We start from the raw sequence: 21725 nt of genomic DNA, 5'->3' as shown, positions 1-21725 counted from the left end.
GATGCTGTGAGACACACTTTTTAGTTCAATCTACTTTCTGTCTTCCTCGGCTGGGATTTGTTTTGCTACTTCGCCGTTGCTAAAGCTTACTTAAAATTTCCTCCAAAATATTAAAGTCTGCAAAGGTGACCTCCAGTATCTCCTAAGACTTACCATGAATATAAGATGCACAAGAACAGGAGAGTGGTACCCAGGCCAGTAACCAAGTTTTCGTCTCTGTACAGGTCCTGACCAAACTCTGGCACACAGATTGTCACATTCTTCCCGTGCTCATCTAGAGCTTAAAGGAAAAGACAAAGCAATCAGAGTTCATTAGAAAAGCCTGTTGTAGCTCACAGACACATTCACTTGGGGAAAATTCCGGTAGCTTAGAAGAGTGAAGGCTTCTTATTGCAGACTCCTACGCTGCAGTCCCACTGAACTCAGACTAGATTGCTCCTATTTCAAAGCACCCCCTGCGACACAGTGGCTCAGTTGGTTGAGCGCCTGCCTTCGGCTCAGGTCATGATCCCAGGGTTGTGGGATTGAGTCCCACATCAGGTTCCCTGCTCAGCAGAGACCCTGCTTCCAGATTCCAGTGGAGGGCCAAAGGGTTCAAAGGGTTCCTCTGTGCCATGATGTAGTAAGGGTCTCCTCTTTTCAGTACTCTTCAAACAGTAGTAAAAAAGTGAAACGAGATCCATTTTTCAGTTGACTTAGCAGGCTCTGAATAGAAGTAGTATGCACACATTGTTGAGTTTCTCCCATGTCTATCTTCTCCAGAAGCATGTTGAGGCTACTCAGTCACCAAATATGTACTGACTACAGCAGCCACCTGGTCCAAAGCTCCAGCCAGACGCAAAGTCCCTTTACGTGAGTAATAGGATCATCACGATCCTATGATCCTTTGCTTACTTCTTACCTCCTTTCCCAGGAAGAGTCTCCCATAATGGTCCCTTTCTCTACATTTTCTTTCTTTTATTCTTTTTGTAAGATTTTATTTTTAAGGTGGTGCCTGGGTGGCTCAGTGGGTTAAGTGACTGTGTTGGGCTCAGGTCATGATCCTGGAGTCCCAGCATTGAGCCCCACATCAGGCTCCTTACTCAGTGGGGCCACAAACCTGGAATATGACAGGCCCCTTGACCCGCACCCTCAACTCAGCTCCCAGTGGAGCCTGCCTTTGCCCCCATAGGTCAGGGTTGCCATGCCTCTAGGCCCTAACCCTAACCCTAGGTTGGGTTATCAGGCTTCCGTACCCAGAGGCCTGGCCGAGTCAGCTTCTCCCTCTCCTCACCAGCCCCCACCCAGCTTGTGTTCTCTCTCTACTCACTCTCCAACTCAAACAGGCAAATAAAAATTTAAAAGAAAAAAAAAAGGATTTTATTTTTAAGTAATCTTTATACGCAACTCAGGGCTTGAACTCACAACTCAGGGCTTGAGAGTCACATGCTCTGCCAACTAAGGCAGCCAGATGCCGCCTCTCTACATTTTCTTTATATATATATATCTATGTCTTGTTTCTTTTTATTGATCAGGACTGTAAATGTGCTAAGTCTACAGTGCTAAAATAAAAAAATCAGTTTATTTATAAACAGAAGAGTTATTTAAAGAGAAGTTCTTTCCTCAATGATACTGCAGTAAGCATTAATTCCATTTGTTACTACTGTGCACAAAAGTCTTGTTTACAAGGGAACAGAACAAACATATCATTTTGCTCAGTGTATTGAATAGGTATAACTGGTTAACAGTTACTGAATCATGATGTAGAGAAACATGACAATACCAGGTGTGTACTTCCTGAGTGTTTCAAATTACAGTCTATGAAATTGCTGACATCCACAGGAGAGAATAAAATTACCTGTGCAAAGGTGGGGTAAAATTAGTGTGTGGGGTCGCCTGGCTGGCATGGTTGGTAGAACATGTGACTCTTGATCTCAGGGTCATGAGGTTAAGCCTCATGTTGGGCATGGAGCCTACTTTTAAAAAAATAAAAATAAAAATAAGTGCTAAACACAAACACATCCTGGGGTGCCTGGCAGGCTCAGTCAAAGGAGCACGCAACTCTGGATCTCAGAGTTCCGAGTTCAAGGCCCATACTGGGTGCAGAGATTACTTAAAAATAAAATGTCTTAAAAAAAAAAAAAAGATTTAGGGGCACCTGGGTGGCTTAGTCGGGCAAGTGTCTGCCTTCAGCTCAGCTCATGATCCCAGGATCCTGGGGATCAAGCGCCACATTGGGCTCCCTGCTCAGCAGGAAGCCTGCTGCTCCCTCTTCCTGCTGCTCTCCCCACTTGTGCTCTCCCTTTCTCTGACAAATTTTTAAAATCTTTGGGAAAAAAAAAAGGTTAAAAAAAATAGCATGTGAACATCCTGATGTTTTCTAGATTTCTAGATTTCTTAAAAGTTTCAAGAAGTAGGGTACCTGGGTGGCTCAGGTGGTTAAGCATCCAACTCTCTCTCTCTTTTTTTTTTTTTTTAGATTTTATTTATTTATTTGAGAGAGAGAGAGAGAGCATGTGTGCACAAGCAGGGGAACGGTAGGCAGAGGGAAAGGGAGAACCAGGCTCCCCGCTGAGCAAGGAGCCCAATACTAGACTTGATCCCAGGATCCCAGGACCCTGGGATCATGACCTGAGCCAAAGGCAGCTGCTTAACCTAATGAGTCACCCAGGCGCCCCAAGTAATCCAACTCTTCATTTCGGTTCAGGTCAGGATCCCCAGGTTGGGAGATCAAGCCCCATGCAACAGGCTCCCTGCTGGGACTGGAGCCTGTCTGAGATTCTCTCTCTCCCTTTCCCCACTCCCTAAATAAATAAATAAAAATAAAAAGCATTTTACAAACATGCACATTCTGAGTATTAGAAGATGGACTACAATTATTACTGGTACTCACATTTGAGACAGCAAAAATAACTGTGCTGTGGTGTAAGGAATCTTTATTCTTAAGCCAAAGGGGGGAAAAAAATTTTTAACTGACCAAAATATGAACTTTTCTCTTTAAATAGTACTTCCTGAAACTACAAGTAAGTTTTGTGTTTGTAAGTGATACCTGCCATTTAAGAGAAAAACACTCTAACCAAAAACCTCACTATATTAAAACCAAAAATTAATAGCTGTAAAAGAAATTCTTAACGAAGCTAGACAAATAAACTTAGAGTCAAGATAGAGCTATTTTAAAAAAGAATTAAATCTAGGATAGACTATACTTAATATAAGACCTACAATTGTACCACTTTGCACTATAAAAAGCTCTAAAGACAAGACTCATACACACAATACATGTATGTAAAACTTTAAAGATGATCTTTACATTTACTTCCTACATTTAAAAAAGGAGAACAACTTCAATTTTCTATTCTAGAGAAAAGATAGCACATTTATTTAACTTGATTTATAAAAGATCAAATGTACCCAAACATATACACATTTATAAATACTTCTGTGTATATATGTGTGTATACATTTATATATACATTTATCACAAAACTGATATAGATAATGAAATACAGTGAGTTCAGAAATCAAAATAAAAAATGGTCTTTTGGGGTGCCTGGGTTCAGCTCAGGTCATGGTCTCAGGATCCTGGGATCAAGCCCTGCATCAGGCTTTCTGCTCAGTAGGGGGCCTGCTTCCCCCTCTCTCTCTGCCTGACTCTCTGCCTACTTGTGATCTTTGTCTATAAAATAAATAAATAAAATCTTTTTAAAAAATGGTCTTTTGGTGTTTTACTGACAAGGGGCTCATACATTAACAATTTATAATATGACAGGGCTCTTCTAGTTCTCAAACAATCTTTACAACCACTCTCCAGTAACAATAGCTAACCCACATAGAGTACCTACAACATGCCAGGACCATATACACACATACACACTCACTGAATTCTTTAAAACTATATAAAATAGGAATCCTATTTAATTACCTTGATAAAATAATAATTAAAACCCTTATTTTAAAGACAAGGTATCTAGGCAGAGAGAGGTAAATAACCTTCTACAAGTTACTGAAGTGGCAGAAGCAAGCTATAAACCCAGGCAGTCTGACTCCCAAGTTCATGCATGTTCTATAGTCTTGATAAATAAACAGCATTTAAGAAGAGCGGTTCAAGTCAGCCACTGTTAGAGCTGGGCTCAAATCCTGTCTCCTGCTTCCTTCTCCCACTCTCTCTTACGTCAGAGAGATGACCACCTGAAGTAAATTAACAACAAGCAAAAAACAACACAAAATAAGCAAAATACAGTAATGTTCATTGAAAATTACTTTCCCACAGAGTGGGAAAATGCATATTAGGCCCCAAAGCAAACTCAACAGCCCATCTTTGTTCCTGTCTTCCCTACACAGCGGGAAGACTCCGGAGAAGAAATTTTTCATTTTCATATCCAATGTTAAGGACTTTATCTAGTGAAAAATTCAGATCATCCATTCAATTTATTGTACCTTCGACATTCTGAACAACAGCTCAAATTCCTTCCTCCACAATGAAAACATTCGTACCGCAAGCACACACTCCCTAAGGTGGCGGGCTGGCTTACCTACTTCTACGGGTTTGCTGGACAGAGCCGAGAAAGTGAGATACGTCACGTAGCAGCTTATGAGCCCTGACTGCAGTAACCCGGAATGGGGCTGTCCTGGAAAAATCAGAGGGTCAGATTTTAACACAGGGTCTGAAATTTCAAAAATAAGAAAGCCTAAGAAAACGAGGTCCCCATCCCCAAATGATGCTTCTCAAACCAAGACCCCCATCTCTGAAGGAAGGAAAAGGTCAATAATGTTATTTTCCAAACAACACTAAAAAGACAGGGAAAGGGGCAGAATTATCCACGAAGCCTGACTGTTGTTTTAGAGACGCCAGGTTCTGCAGTCCTCTCCTGCCACATCACTCTAATAACAACTGAATTAAGTGTACTGCCTGGTCCTCCTGAAGTTCATGGACACTAGTTCTCAAATCTTAAGACCTCAGAAGAAAATTCACATCATTATCGGTGAGACCATGCAGCTTAGTGAGATAAATGGGAAACAGATGTCACAGGGCATGGATTCCAGATTCCAGGAGGCCATCAGACACTTGAAGTCCATGACAGCAGAAAAATCTCGACTTGTCAATAGACAAAAAACAAAAAAACCTTCGGGAATACCAGTTCAGGTCAAAGAAGGCGGCACTGGGATTCAGCAGTCATTGAGGGAAGAGCTTTAACATGCTATAATATTTAAATTAAATGAGGTGTTTCCTTCATTCAGAGTTACCAGGATAGGACAAAAAGGATGTATCATTTTTGGGTGGAATTTTTAACCATCTGCCTACATGAAAGGAATCTGTTCATCCAGTCTTCCCTCTGATTAAATTTGTTTCAAGTTTTAATTGTTAAATTTTACTAACCAGGGGTGCCCGAGTGGCTCAGGCAGTTAAGTGTCCTCCTTCAGCTCAGGTCATGAGGTCAGGGTCTTGGGATCAAGCCTTGCATTGGATTCCCTGCTGGGCGGGAAGCCTGCTTCTCCCTCTCCCACTCCTGCTTATGTTCCCTCTCTCATCGTCTCTCTCTCAAATAAACAAATAAATAAAATCTCTTTTTAAATTAAATAAATAAGATAAACTGTACTATACAAAGAAAGTATAAAAGTAGTCTTTTCTTTTTTTTTAAGATTTTATTTACTTATTTGACAGAGAGAGATGGCGAGAGAGGGAACATAAGCAGGAGTGGGAGAGGGAGAAGCAGGCTTCCCGCCAAGCAGGGAATCCAATGCAAGGCTTGATCCCAAGATCCTGGGATCACGATCTGAGATGAAGGCAGATGCTTAATGACTGAGCCACCCAGGCATCCCTAGAAATAGACTTTTATAATGCTGCTCTTTGACACGGGAATAAGACTCACTTCAGCAACTAATGGCATTAAACTAAATATTTCAAATTATAACTATTTTAAAAAGTAGGATTTAACCCAAATGGAAGTTTAATCTGAACACTAATATGTTTTAGGAAATTCTTAACTGATCAGTTAAAGGGACTGGGAGATTAGGACTCTCATTTTCAATAATGTAACTGGAATTTTCAGTACCAGAAAACCTTTAAATTATTCAATACTAGTTCACTTCTTTTTTAAGTTTATTTATTAAATTCCTTAATCTCTACACCAAACGTGAGACTTGAACTCATGACCCTGAGATCGAGTGTCATACACTCTTCCAATAGGGATGGAGCCAGCCACGTGCCCCAAGACTAGTTCACTTTTTAGATCACCATTTTAGAAATGACTGGAGGGGCTATACATTATTGGCCACCTTTCCCTTTTCCTATTAAAAACCTGGATATCACTTGCATTTCATCTCCTGTAGAGTAAGATACCTTCAAGAAAATTAGACCATGAATACTTCTTTCTACAACCAAAGATGGTATTCTGGTCTAAGATATCAGGAGTTGTTTATAAAAGACAACTCAGGCCTATACTTTCTAAACCATTTTCAGAATCTCTTCCGTTTTGCCTTTGTGGGGTTTTGCTTGTTTTTAAGTAAGCTCTAGCCCAAAGTGGGGCTTAAACTCATGACCCTGAGATCAAGAGTCACATCCTCTACTGACTGAGCCAGCCAGGCACCCCTCTTCCATTTGCCTTTGAAACAACCTTGAGCCAGGAAGGTTTACAGATTTCTGTTGGCTTCACTGAGAAAGGATTTGGGTCTGAGGAAGGTTATTAGCTCACGGGGCTGGCTGCTGGCTCAGCCAGACTGGATTTTCTGTTTCCTGACTCCTACACCACATGGTTCCCGATTTCTGACCCAGAGGCCTTGGGTGAAAGATGAGCCCAGAAAGAGCTCCTTCTGGAATCTTCTCATTCAAGTTTTACACAGGGAATACAAGGAAGAACTTAATACACACTCAAGGCATCCTCCACTTAAAGGCTCCCTGTAGTACATTATTTAATAATGGTAACATCTGGAGCGCGTGGGTGGCCCATTTGGTTAAGCGTCTATAGCTCAGATGATGATAGGATCAAGACCCATGTCACACTCCTTGCTCAGCAGGCTCCCTGCTTCTCTCTCTCCCACTCCCCCTGCTCGTGCTCTGTCACTATCCCTGTCTCTCTTCCTCTCAAATAAACAAATAAATAAATAAAATCTTTAAAAAATAATAATAACGGTAACATCTACCATCCTGTTGATTGACTTCACCACATTCCGATCTTTCTGGACCCGAGGCACGCCAGCTATCACATTCAGCCCAAGTGTGTCCCACCCTTCCTATGGCTGACCCCTCCACAGTAACTTAAGGAATGATAACAGTTTAAAAACACAAAAACATGAGGTTTTGCTCAAATTTAGACACAACAAAATACAAATCAGGGGGAAGGGGGAAAAAAACGTGCTTACGATTTTGGACGCAGGGCGAGATGGCTACTGCTGAAATGAGCAGACACAGGCCCCCATTCAGCCCTAGGAGAATTTTGTTTTCCAGGCAGCCATCTTTCTGTGTGTAAAACACTGCCATCAAAATCAGGCCTCCGGTGGCAACAGAGTACATGATGAGTGTCACGAGGGCCAGAGCTGCGTACCACAGCTTGTTGGTAGCGGTGCCTGCAGTCCTGTTTCTCCACAAGTGGGTCAGACAGAGGGGAGAGAAGACAAGTCAATACAGCCCCCATTCTCTGACCACACTTCCCACCCCTCAGGCATAAACCCAACCGTCCAGAAGACCTATCCTTTTACCACAATTATGCTCCAGCAAAGCCAGAAGATACAGGTAAATATGCAAAAATGTTTTAGATCAGGCTCAGAATGTTTTCTAAACATGAAAACGTTCTGTTTTTATGTGTGTTCATCAACTACAATGCACATCCACAGACTTGACTCTACCCTCCCCGTTCTGAATAGGAATTACCCTGTGGCGGTCCTTGGCAAGTCTCAAAAACAAGTGGCTCCTAGATGGGGTTCTCTTCACATTTTCCCCGCTCAACATGGAGCCCGAACATGCCACTGCCTCTTACTTCTTTAGGGAGAGAAGCAGCAAGTCAACCTCACTCACAGAAAGACTAGCTGACCTCGGCCCTTTCATCCCTCTGCTGCAAAGAGGCATCTACTGCTTCTCGAAAACAATGCCACGTAGGATGGAGGGAGAGTGTGAAGAGAATAAAATCAGCCTAGAAATGAGTAAAAATTGTAACGGGATTTACAATAAGAAACTTCCAGAGATTAATCTGCTTTCTAGTTTATATACATATTAATAAAGGGAAGGAAGGAATAAGTGGTGGTTTAATTATCTCTAGAAATTCTTCAGAACAATGACCAAAAAAAGTGTTCAAAACCATGAAATAAAGAGGACAGAATAAGAGAGAGCACAGAGTGAATCAATGTTGTCCGCCTTACGATTAAAAGGCCCCACCATAACTATGTTCCAACAAACCTTCACAGAGAGAGCAATTTGCTTCATGTTTTCACAAAACTGGAATGCATTCAGGCAACTCAGCTAAAATGTTTTAATTATGAAAAAGTTATTGTAGCCAGAGACAAACAAGGGGGACAGAGAGAAATGATAATGACCATCATATTCCTGAAGCCAAGCCAGGCACTCAATGACGACAGAATTAGTCTAAATAAAAGGCACACAGAGGAAATGACAGAAAATGAGACTTATGAAAAATAAAATTCTAAAAGCCAAATGGTAATCAGTGACAGAGAAACAGAATGCATTGTGTAGGAAAAAAATGAACACAGCTGACCAGTATGTGGGTGGGGTGAGACTGTTTCTCCACTGGTCTTTTGGCTGTTTTTAGCATATAACGGGCTTTTTTTTTTTTTTTAAGATTTTATTTATTTATTTGAGAGAGAGAGAGAGCACACGCAAACAGGGGGAGGAGCAGAGGGAGAGGGACAAGCAGAGTGCCCTGGGTGCAGAGCCCAAGCTAGGGCTCAATTCCAGGACCCTGAGATCATGACCTGGAGCTAAAACCAGGAGACAGATGCTTAACCAACTGAGCCACACAGGCACCCTGAGAAGAGGAATTTTTTACAAAAAGGGAACAACTCCTGACTGCAACCTTCCTCTCCCAGCTCCCTCCTCCCCCACCACATCCTCATCACCAGCAGCAAAGTCTATGAGTTCCAACTCTGGAACACACCAGAACCTAACTGCTGCCATCATTGTCCGAGCTACAGTCAGGCCTGCGCACTTGCAACTCTATCCTCCTCTAATCTTTTCTGGAATTAAAATGTACATCATATCATGTTCTTGTTTCAAACCCCAGTGATGCCCTCCCATCTCACACAAGGGCCCCAGAAGCCTGACATGATCTGAACCAATGCCCTCTCCTATCTCACCTCTGGTGCCCACCCCTTAGCACTAGGGGGCGCAGCACAGAGGATGCCTGTTTGCCCCTCAACACACTGGGCCTGCCTCCATCTCTCCCCCTTCCATCTCTCACAGTTGTCTCCCTCACACCTGACTGGGAAGCCTTTCCCTGCCCACATCCAGCTTTCTTTCCCTTCAGTCTTTTCTACCACTGAGCCTGTTACTTCCTTATCTGCTTGATCATAAACTGATGTCCTCCCCATGCCCCTGCCCTCCCCAACAGGAGGAGGTAAGCTCCATGGATCAGGACATCACTGTGTTCTCTGCTCTTCTCCTGCTGTTGAGCGACTGGCAGATAATATGTGCTGAATGAATACTGGTGTGAGGACTATCAACCCTTAAACCATAACTTTGTGCAGCAAAGGTAGCAGAATGGCCACCACTCCTGCGGCTTCAGACTCGTGACTTCCTCCTCAGTGACAGCTTGCTCCGGCAGACGTCCCACGTAGGTGCCATGACTTATTTATCTTTATACTCTCTGTGCCTACCACACAGTCTGGCACATACTTAAACCCCCCCCCCCAAATGTGAGTAAATGCTAAATGGGAAGAAGCACTTGGAAGGAGATGAGAAAAGGACCAGAAAACCGGCAGAGTGCACAACACAGTATGCGGGTGCCAGGTTGGGAGAGTCGGCTGCCCTTGGGCTTGGGACTCGGTAGGACCCAACAACAATGGAAATAACAGATCTAGCACATTTAGAAGATGGGTCTTTGTGAGAAACACCTGAATGTACCTTCTACTTTTTGCTATTTCATTTTTGATAAAGAGTTGTCATTTCAAATCACAAAATTTGAGGTAGAAAGGAAAAAACACATTAAACATCTAATGCAACCATATTATTCTGCAGGTATGAAAACTGAGGTCAGAGAGGCCAAGTAATACACCTAAAAAGAAACAGTGAACTAGAGGAGTGGGGACATGAACACTTGGGAGTCTCCTGGTTTCTGCGCCCAGGGTCTGAGGCCTATTAGCACTGGGATCTTTTCCTTCTCAAGATGTTTATTGAAAAGAGAAGAAAGCGGGGCCCTGGGTGGCTCAGTCATTAAGCCTTTGCCTTTGGCTCTGGTTGTGATCCCGGGAACCTGGGATCAAGCCCCACATCCGGCATCCTGGTCAGTGGGAGGCCTGCTTCTCCCTCTCCCACTTCCCCTGCTTGTGTTCCCTCTCTCACGGTCTGTCAAATAAATAAATAAAATGTTTTTAAAAAGAGAAGAAAGGGATGCTTGGGTGGCTCACTCAGTCAGGCGTCTGCCTTCGGCTCAGGTCATGATCCCAGGGTCCCGGGATCGAATCCCATGTCAGGCTCCTTGCTCAGTGGGGAACCTGCTCCTCCCTTTCCCTCTGCCTGCTGCTCCCTCTGCTTGTGCTCTTTCTCTCTGACAAATAAATAGAGAAAATCTTAAAAAAAAAAAAAAAAAAAAAGAAAAGAGAAGAAAAAGTGCTTTGGTTGTTCCATTAGGAATGATGTATTGTATTTTCTAGACTAACCCTGTAAGCAACAGTCTTTGTTAAAAAACGACGCCCCCCAAAAACTAGTAAATTAATTTACCTGAAAATAGTTTCCTAGCTTAATCCTAATTTTAGGCAGACAAATCAGCTATGAATATGTTGACAATAGGGATTTTGTTGGGATATTAGCCTCAACGCCGAGACAACAGCAACATCATTTGTTGCAAAGCTCTTAAGCCATTCTTATTGAGTGGTTTCTGGAAGGTTTTTACAGCAGCCTAACTCTTCCAAAATGCCTGTTAAAACTTGGCATCAATAATTAGTCTCTGAAAATGGCTTTAGAATCCATCAAAACAGTCAAATCAGAGCTGAAGAAGCACAAGTATTCTCAAGAGAACATACTACTTAATGGGCAAATCAGGCACTTAGTATTGAAGACATTATTATTTTTAAAAGTTCAATATTTTGAAGTATACATGTGAAAATTTTACAAAAAATTTTGGATGACTTTTTATTAGACAAAATAAATTTCTGTAGTGCTATGTATGTGACTATTCAATGTGCTGTAAAATTTTAAAAACTGTAAGTATTTGAGTGCTTACTCTAATATTTACCAAATTAAAAAATGGTAACACTAGCCTTTCACTCATGCACCTCTTGATTTGTTCTCCAAAGAAACAAAACCAAAATCAGAATGAAACTACTACTACTACCAAGCTGAGGAATGTAATCAGAATGAAAAGTATTTTCAGGGGCGCCTGGGTGGTTCAGTTGGTTCAGCGTCTGCCTTTGGCTCAAGTCATGATTCCGGGGTCCTCCTAGCAGGGAGCCTGTTTTTCCCTCTCTCTCTGCTGCTCTCCCTGCTTGTGTTCTCTCTCTCTCTCTCTGTCCAATAAATACATAAAATCTTAAAAAAAAAAAAAAAAGATTGTCGAAGAATTCAGACCATGTGTTTTTTGTCCAAGATAAAAAATAAATTTCAAATTCATTCATTACTTTCTGCCTTTTTCCCAAAACAGTATAAAATAACACAATACAAATGAAAATCTACAAAATAATAAAAGTCTTATCAGGTACAATAGGTATTTTCATTCATGTATTTTTAAAAGATTTCATTTATTTATTTGAGAGAAAGCACAGTGGGGGGGGCACACAGGGCAGGGGGAGAAAGAGAAGCAGACTCCCTGCTGAGCAAAGAACCTGATGCTCTTACTTTCCATCCTAGGATCCTGAGATCGTGACCTGAGCTGAAGTCAGGTGCTTAACTGACTGAGTGACCTAGGCGCCCCTCCATTTGTATTTTATAAGCAAAGCAATACAACAAGAAGCCAAGTGCCTTGCCTGGAGTCACAAAGAGAGCCCAGCCAGTCTTAGCACTCAAAGGGCTAACCCTCATCTAGCTGCCCTTCCCTCAATGTGGTTCAGCAATAAAATAAATAGAAATAAAAGTAGCTATTAATAGTTTGGCATTTCCCACTTCATTCTAGGATGTGAATCCCATGTTCAAGGCAGTTAGAAGAACTCTACATCTTTTAATTCAGGATGGCTTTCTAAGGCAACACAACGGACCTTCCTAATGAAGGGATCCTTATACTCTTAGGCAGGTTGAGGAGGAACCAATAAAAATTTAAGAAAACAACTATCATATTCTTTGCAGAAAGTGTATTTTCAGCTCCAAAGTACTTTTTTTTTTTTCTTTTTAAAAATCTCTTAAGGACAGAAGCCTACGATAAAGCCTGCCCAAGTTTTCAGGCACCCACCATCCCAACCAGGAAGCCAGGGCTGAGAAGTGCCAGCCCACTCAGAGTCCAAACAACAGCGCACGGGAAAAAGCCAAAAAGGGAAGAGAAATGAAATGGAAGAAGGAAAGGGAGAAAGGAGAGAAAAACAGCATGGGAGAGGAGTGATGAAAAGGTTCAAAGAGCAGGAGTGAAGGGAAAGTGTGAGCCAGCTGCAGGCTGCTGATCCCAGCACAATTCAGAGCTGCTCTGTTAACACCGTCCTGTGGGCAGTTTCTCTGAGCAGCAGGGGAGCTCACTTGGAAGCTTCCCCCAAAATGCACATACCAGTTCTTGTTCCATTTATGTGCGAACTCAACGAGCAGGATGAGTTGGATGCCTATGAAGATGAAGCCTCCGACGGCTCCCACATAGCGCCAGGCTGCAAAAGAAGACCATCGTCCCAAAGAAGCTGAGGTGACTGTTCTGGCATTGAGTTCAAAGGAGAATAAGGACTATAGTTATCTTTACCGTGTTCTTCCTGTACCTTTAATTTCCAGGTAATCCCATACAATGGGTGCCACCACTATACCCACTTCACAGATGAGAAAAATGGAGAACCCATGTAAACCAACAAAGTCCCATAGTTAGTAAAGGACTAGGCTGGGATGTGAACACACAGAGTGTGGCTCGGGAGCACCTGGGCTTAACCTCTATACCGCATCTGCCAGATAGCCTAACAGATGCAGTCGTTCATAAAATCAACAATGACCCACAATCTAAAACTAAAAAACACAAGTTATGAGGTAAAAAAGGGTTCAAACTGTATTGCCCATAGAGTCACCAGAGACTAGTAGACAAATGAGGTTCAGAGGGACTCAGATCCACTTCTCTGCGACACAGACGCTCTAACCTTGAGTAAGCCATGTCGCTCCTCTGGGTTATAGCTTGTCTGTAAAAATGACTGAGCTGCACTAGAGGACCGCTGGGCCCCTTCCCACCCTAAATCTACCATTTCCATACATAAAAGTACATCTGTAGGGAACAGAAAAATAGTTAACAGCATTTTAGGAAAAAAATATAACTTAAATATAACTTCCTTAAGGACTACAAAAATTAGTATGACCCTAGGGGCGCCTGGGTGGCTCAGTGGGTGAAGTGTCTGCCTTCAGCTCAAGTGGTATCGCAGGGTCCTGGAATTGAGCCCCACTTCAGGCTCCCTGCTCAGTGAGGAGCCTACCTCTCCCTCCACCTCTGCCTCTGCCTCTTCTCTCCCCACCTGGTCCATGCATATATGAGCTTTCTCTCTCAAATTAGTAAATTAAATCTTGAAACAAAAAACAAAAAAATTAGTATGACCCTAAAAACTAGCCAGACCCTAGTGACCATCTGAGGGGCTGTGGGCTGTTCCTTACGGACGGCTACTGCATGCATGTTTTTACTACTTGAACTAGACACATGAATTCGTATGGGTTAAACAGAGTTTTGAACCACTGAAATTCAGGCTTTTTTCCCTTCCGGACTCTTATGAAAAAAGGCCCCTGTTTCAGGTATGATTAAAGGCTTCAAATTAAATTGATTTTGGTAAATCCTACGAAAAAGAAACATAATTCGGTGTTACACAGTTTCACGTCAGGTAAGTTTACAGGTAGGACTAGAGGAAGCCTGTCTGATCTCACCACAGCGGCAGGAAGATCTGAAGCTGCTAGGACAGCCCGAAGTCGGGAGCAGGTGGATTTCCTGGGTGGTTCCCGGGGAAAGAACAAGGCCTCCCTGGGCCCATTCAAACATGGCTGATGGAGTCATCCTGACAGGCTGAACTGGTTTTCAAACACATTTTAAGTGCCCCACTTTACCCTTCGGGCCAACAGCCTTAAAATTATCCTTTGAATTCTCTAGGCTGCAGAGGAACACCCAGCCAGAAAGGGAGGAAATAGGGGAGAGATAAAGCAGGAGTAGGTGTCACGGGGAGAGGAGAGGGAGAAGAGAGGGTGGATGAAGAGTGGGCAGAGAAGGATGGGCTTTTTTATGAAACCACAAGAAAATCATTAATTCAAAATATCAAAGGCACCCTGGACTACAGTTTGCAGCAATTTTACAAAACGGGTAAGGACAAAATAAATAGGTACCACCCAAATACCCCATTTGTACCATTCAGAAAGGTCTCCTGATCTGGAATGAAGAAAGCTCCCGAGCACATGGCCCCCAGCAGCAGAAGTTTAAAGAACCAAAAGCTGGAAGGAAAAAAAAAAAAAAAAGAGGAAATGTATTTAAATGATATTCATGGAAGGACAAAAGAGCTCTTAGAAGGTAAGTATGTCAGCCCATGTTTCTGTTGTTGGTACTGTTCCTTCCAAATCGAGGGGAAGTAATTAAGTGACTGGAGACTGCCTTTTCCCATAATTAGACCAACCCAACCACTTTGTTGAGGTGGGGGGATGATGTAGGGATAGGCCTTAGCACAAGAAATAAAAACTCTCGTCTCCGCTGCAATTCTCGTTGTGGTACTAAGTGTACCCCCACTCTCAAAGACCAAAAACTTACCCATTGTGAATATGCGCTCTACAACCTTTGCTGCTATTGATTTTCAGGGTCAGGAGGCAGAAGATGAAGAAGAAACAGGCCATTCCAAAACAGACTCTGTACACTGCAGAATACCCCACCAACTTCTCACAGGTGTCACCAGCTTTAATGCCTTTACAGATATCTTCATAAAATGGAATCTGAGGAAAGAGGAAAAAGAAAAAATTCATCTATTCAAACTGGGTGAAGAGGGGCTTCTGGCTGACTCAGTCAGAATAGCATATGACTCTTGATCTTGGGGTGGTGGGTCTAAGCCCCATGCTGGGTGCAGAGATTACTTCAAAAGTAAATAAGTAAATAAAGGGGCACCTAGGTGGCTCAGTAGGTTAAGCATCTGCCTTTGGCTCAGGTCATGATCCCAGGGTCTTGGGATCAAGCCCCACCTGGCACCCTGCTCAGCAGGGAGTCTGCTTCTCCCTCTCCTTCAGCCCGGTCTCCTCTGCTTGTGCTCTTATGCTCCCTCTCTCTCTCTCTCTGAAATAAATTAATAAATAAATAAAATCTTAAAATAAATAGACTTCTAAAAAAAAAGAAAGCCAGATAAGGAAGGGATGTCATGAAGTGTTTGTTCAGCACAAGTCAAAACCCAATGTGGAAATGTACCTGGTGCACAGAGAAATGCAGACTGAGAAAAAAGTCCTTCTTCCAAAGACTTTTTCTTAATTTTCTCGGAATCTTCTTTTTTTTTAAATATTTTATTTATTTGACAGACAGAGATCGCAAGTAGGCAGAGAGGCAGGCAGAGAGAGGCAGAGGGAAGCAGGCTCCCTGCTGAGCAGAGAGCCCATGTAGGACTCAATCCCAGGACCCTGGGATCATGACCTGAGCCAAAAGCAGAGGCTTTAACCCACTGAGCCATCCAGGCACCCCTCTCTGAATCATTTTTAAAGATATAGTGCTATAATGTACCATTTCACCTTTACTTAGTCTAATGAATTCTGACGTCTAGAATCAGAACTTTAAAAAAAATTATACAATAATACACGGATATATTTTTTTTGAAATGCATATACAGACTAAAAAGTGAAAGACTTCCTTCAGTCCCACCCCCAAAATATCACTCCTCTCCTCAAGAGTTAACAATTTGGTGGGTATTTTTATTAGTTTACAAGTGTGACCCCAACCCCAATATTCATTCATAATATACCCACATACACATATGTACATACATACACTTGTATGTGCCATATATACAGTGTATAAACAAAAAACTTTGTTAAAGAGTATACGTATTGTTCTACAATATGTTTTTTCCTATTTAACAATAAGCCATAGAGATCTTTTCCAATTAATTTATGTAGAATTCCAATCCACTTTTTAACCACTATTTAATATTTTATGGTTAAGAATAGATCAAAACTGATAAGCATTCCCACAGTGAACACCTGGAGACGATTTTTTGTTTTCTGTTATTTGTGGTTTTTTGTTATTACACACACTGACTCAGTAAACACTGTTACGCATGCTTCATTGAACATGTGCCTTATATGGATAGACTGCTGACCTAGAAATGGAATCAAATTTTAAAGTTTCAAGAGGTAAAGTCAAACCATGCTTTTGAAGACTGTACCAATTTATATCTCATCAGTAATATGGGAGACTGCTCACCATTCCCAAAGTGAACATCCAATTTAAAGATAATGTGTAAGTTCAGAACAAATGGCCCCATAATATGGCACTTTGGTATGCAAATTATTTTGATCTGAAAACAATCAAGTTCTAGGAGACTCAAAAAAATGTTGACCTCCCTGATAATTGCCTAAAAAAAATTTAGACGGGGAGGCATGGATTTAATAGAGGACCTGCTCCAGGAAGAGAGCTACTGCCACAGAGAAGCACAGAATACTGTGAACTCAGTGTGGTAGAGAAGAGGAATTGAGCAAGGTCTGTTTGTAAAAATTCCTTTCTCCGTCCCTTGCTTCCATATGGCCCAGTAAACATTTGTTTACCAAACATTCGCTTCTCTTCATCCTCCTGGAAATTGCTTTTCTTCCCATCAAAGTCTCGGGTCCCTTCGCCCTTCTCCTTAGTTCAGGATAACATATATACCTCATTTTGCCCATCTTTGGAATCTTATGCTTATGAAATTATGTGGATTCCACCAAAGTACAAAATTAAGTTTGACTTTTCCAGATTAATCTGTCTCATGTCAATTTAATTTTTAGACCAGCCAAAAGATTCTTGAAAGGCAAAGAAAAAATTTTCCTTCCAAAAAAAACAAACAAAAAACACCCACTATCTTGTTTCAATGTCCATCTTCCTCATTACAAGTAAGGTTCACATTATCTGTTAAATTTATGGCTATCTGTATTTCACTCTGTGAATTGGATATTAATTGGGCTTTCTTTTTTATTCACTGGCATTCTTTATGAGTCTTAACCTTCTGAGAAAGGTTGACAATGCTTTATTCTAGTCCAACCAGAAGGTTTCAGTGTAAAATCTATGCATATTATCAGAATAATTAAAATCTTACATAATAAGAACAAGCAGGGTATTTCTATTAATGTTGGGAAATAAAGTGGTTAAAAAAAAAAGAAACCTTGCTTCTTATTAACATTGAAGTTGAACATTCTTCAAAATAAAAAAATAAGTTGAAAATCACACTGTAACTGTTATTCACAAGACAAAAAAATATTGCAGAAGAAAAAAATGACACAAAGCTGGAAGTAAAACTGAAGCATAACAATTTGGTTTTATCCTCAGAAAAAATCTTAAAGGAACAATAGCAACTGAGGCTATTCAGATTTCCATAAGCAAAAAGATTAAGTTTAACCGGAGTTCATTTTCCTGAATGAGGATTCCCTCCACTCAAAAAAGGTCCAGTCATTACTACACCCTAATCTGAAACATGTTTCTCCGAAACAACATGTTTTTTCAAGTTAGTGCCTCAGGCAAAAATGTGTTGCTGCTGAGACCCAATTAAGTATAGCTCCATTTTTGGGAATAGATGGATACAAAAGTTTTCACAAAGAAATGTCAAATATTTTGTAGTCACAAAGTTTCTGCAACTGCAATTTTTTTTTTTAAAGATCCAATCAAGATGTAAACGCATAGAGAGAGACACTACTGTGTTTCTGAAAAGGCTACAAAACAAAGTAGCAGACATGTAGGATTGCCAGATAAAACACAAAATATGTAGTTAAATTTTGAATAAACAACTACTAATTGTTTAGTATGTCTGCAGGAGTGCTGACAGTAATGACTCCATCTTTGGTCCTCCATTTAGTTTGTGCTCATTCAATGACCCCTCTTGGGGTCCCCTGAGGATTAATATACATACCTTAGAAATGTCTGCCAAGCCTAGGATAAGGGTTGTGGGGAAGGCTTGTTTGGGGCTCCTGTGAATCTGTTAGATATACCACAGGTGGTGTCACAGATCTAATTAAAGACTGGCTATCAATGAGGGGCCTACCAACCTTCTGATCTTATGATAGTCCCTTCTGCCATGTCCCCTCACTCTGTAAAATCTGGACTAAGGTCTGGACTTTGCAGAGAATTAACTGTGCAGCTGCTATAGATCATTGTCTGCCAGATCCACCCCCCTGCCATTCCTGCCTCACCTTCACCATCAATAAGGTACCCTGAATAAAACTCTATAAATTGTATGAAGTTGCTTGCTTCATTTTCCAGTCTCAAAATTGCCTTCTTAGTTTGGGGGACACTTTACTGTTCCTCTCCTATCTTCCAACAATGTCCCCATACAATATTTGGGACATTCTTATACTAAATATTACATGAGACATACTTATACTAAAAAGAACATTCCTGTTGCACAAGATAAAGCTAAAAGAAAATTCATGATCTCGCTCCAAAGAGCCAGGTGTACTACTCTAATGCTAAGAAGTCTGGTCCCCATCCTACACGCAAGAGAAAACAACTATTTTAGCTACAATATGGAGGTAGGGCTGGAAAGGCAACCGGCTTCAGGCAGGAGGGTTAGTTGAAAGGCCACTGGTTTAATAGTCCAGCGGATTGTCGATGGATGCCAACGGTCAATGAATGAAGAAGGTAAACCACTGGCAGGGAGACCAGAAATTCTATAGGTAGAGGTCAGAGTTGGTAGGACTATATGGATGACAAGAAAGAAGTAAAGGAAGTGGGCAGGTGCTGTTTGGTGGGGGAGTAGGGTTGGTAGAGGACAAACAGTTGAACTAGAAGAACAGATCAGGAGTTTGTGTCAACTTATAGGGTTCGAAGCATCCTGGGGCATCACAGTGAGAATGTCTGGTCTGGAAATTCCTCCAGGACTAGACACAAGAACACAGGAAGCACCCCATGCAGGTAATGAGAGGAGTCAGCAAGTGCTTTCTGAATTTTGAGTGTGAATTTTTAGCTGTGTTTTATAAGTGAGTATAACTGTGTATAACTGAGTATAAACTGTGTTTTAGAAGTGAGTAAACTCACATGGTTAAAATCTTCAGATATTCAACATCCAAAAAACAAATAATCCATTAAAAACTCAGCAGAAGACATGGATAGACATTTCTCCAAGGAAGACAGATACATGAAAAGATGTGCATCACCTACCATCACGGAAATACAAATTAAAACTACAATGAAATATCACCTCACACCTGTCAGAATGGCTAAATTCAATAACACAAGAAAAACAGGTGTTGGCAAGGATGTGGAGAAAAGGGAACCCTCGTGAACTATCAGTTGGAATGCAAACTGGTGCAGCCACTCTGGAAAATACTACAGAGCTTCCTCGAAAAGTTAAAAACAGAACTACCCTATGACTCAGCAATCACATTACTGGGTACTTATCCAAAGAATATAAAAACACTAATTCAAAGGGATACATGCACCCCTATGTTTACAGCAGCATTATTTACAACAGCCAAATTATGGAAGCAGCCATCAATAGATGAATGGATTAAGAAGAGGTGGTATGAGTAAATGTATACAAAAATACACGTGTACACAAACACACACACACACACACACACACACACACTGGACTATTACTCAGCCACAAAAAAGAATGAAATCCTGCCCTTTGCAATGACGTGGATAGAGCTAGAGAGTATTATGCTGAGCGAAATAAGTCGCCAGAGAAAGACAGATACCATATGACTTCACTCATATGTGGAATTTAAGAAACAAAACAAATGAGAAAAGGGGGAAAAAAAGGAGAAAGAGAGAGAGAGAGAGAGAGAAACCAAGAAACAGACTGAACTATAGAGAACAAACAACAAACTGCTGGTTACCAGAGGGAGGGGGATGGGGGTTGGGCTAAATAGATGATGGGGATTAAAGAGTGAGCTTGTCATGAAATGAAATGAGTGATGGTTGATGTATGGAATTGTTGAATCACTATACTGTACACCTGAAATTAAAATAACATTGCATCTCAACTAACTGCAATTAAAATAAAACTTAGTTTAAAATTTTTTTTTTTCAAAAACATATAAATACAAAAGCACCTGTGTGGTCAGTCAGTTAAGCATCTTGATTTCCCCTCAGGTCATGATCTCAGGGTCCTGGGATCAAGCCCAGTGGCAGGCTCCCCTGCTTGGCTTGTCTCCTTCTGCCCCTTCCCCTGCTAGCGCACATGAGCATTTTCTCTCTCGCTCTCAAATAAATAGGTAAATCTTTAAAAAATAAATAGACACAGGCGCCTGGGTGGCTCAGTGGGTTAAAGCCTCTGCTTTTGGCTCAGGTCATGATCCTAGAGTCCTGGGATCGAGGGCTGCATCGGGCTGTCTGCACAGCGGGGAGTCTGTGTCCTCCTCTCTCTCTGCCTGCCTCTCTGCCTACTTGTGATCTCTGTCAAATAAATAAATAAAATCTTAAATAAATAAATAAATAGACAGAAAATAAATAATAAATTCCTTGGATACTGACATAATGGGAGAGCCCACACGAAGTGAATGTTTCTAAACTTTTCAGAGAGGAACAAAAGCTATACCCATATTAAGTAATGCTGTGGGAAACAGGTAATAATGCTTTAAATCTGTAAAAGCTACATTCATGGAGGCATGACACCACCTCAATTATTCAGCTGTTTTATTTAAGCAGGATTTATTGCTCTACAATATTCATTCAGCTTTTTCTTCCTTCCCTTCTTTCTTCCACTCAATCAACAAAACTAATTCCTGACACCTCCCTCTCCCCCCTCCCCCCCCCCGCCAACTATAACACCTGCAAGTCAGTACCCCTTTCATCTCCACCAGCCCATCTTTTATCTTCAGTCCCCTCTCCCCCACCCCAGCAATCCTCACACCCATTTCAAGAAAAATGCTAATGCCAGGAGGGCCTAACCTCGAATTCTATCACCACCCCCCAAAATCCCCTCCCCTATTTACTCCCAGAGGCTCTCAGGCTCATCAATGGGTGACTATGTGGCATTGAGTATTTCATGCCAAATAAAAGTAGCCAAACAACCGGTTGCTCTGTACTAAGACCTGCCTTACGCTCTGTGGGTGACTTAGTCATTTCGTTCTCGGTAAGTGGTGAATATTTTTAAGCAAAGAACCTCTATTTGAACAAGCCAAGAGAATTTACCAAGGGGAATTTGCTCTGATTAAATATTTGCTACTCCAAGCTCCATCCCAGTTTTAGAAAAAGAAAACTCACATCACACACAGACTCTACACTGTGGAGGGGAGAAGGTGACGGGCCTGCTCAGGGTGTTGCCTCTTCAAGTCTGGCTCTGGG

The 21725-nt window shown here is 41.6% G+C and overlaps 1 protein-coding gene across 1 annotated transcript in view; it reads right to left on the bottom strand.

The window, feature by feature from the left end:
- The window catches only part of SERINC5 (serine incorporator 5), a 101517-nt gene that overhangs the window by 16469 nt on the left and 63323 nt on the right, over positions 1 to 21725 (bottom strand). Inside the window, exons 3-8 of the mRNA XM_044266298.1 lie at positions 15027 to 15205; positions 14634 to 14716; positions 12831 to 12924; positions 7339 to 7550; positions 4512 to 4607; positions 154 to 280 (exon numbers count right to left, since the gene is read on the bottom strand). Coding sequence (XP_044122233.1) covers positions 154 to 280; positions 4512 to 4607; positions 7339 to 7550; positions 12831 to 12924; positions 14634 to 14716; positions 15027 to 15205 — 791 coding nt within the window. The remainder of the gene's footprint in view (positions 1 to 153; positions 281 to 4511; positions 4608 to 7338; positions 7551 to 12830; positions 12925 to 14633; positions 14717 to 15026; positions 15206 to 21725) is intronic.

This window comes from Neovison vison, chromosome 1 (assembly GCF_020171115.1).
Source record: "Neovison vison isolate M4711 chromosome 1, ASM_NN_V1, whole genome shotgun sequence".
Classification (NCBI taxonomy): domain Eukaryota; kingdom Metazoa; phylum Chordata; class Mammalia; order Carnivora; family Mustelidae; genus Neogale; species Neogale vison.
This window is presented reverse-complemented; position numbering and strand designations above follow the sequence as displayed.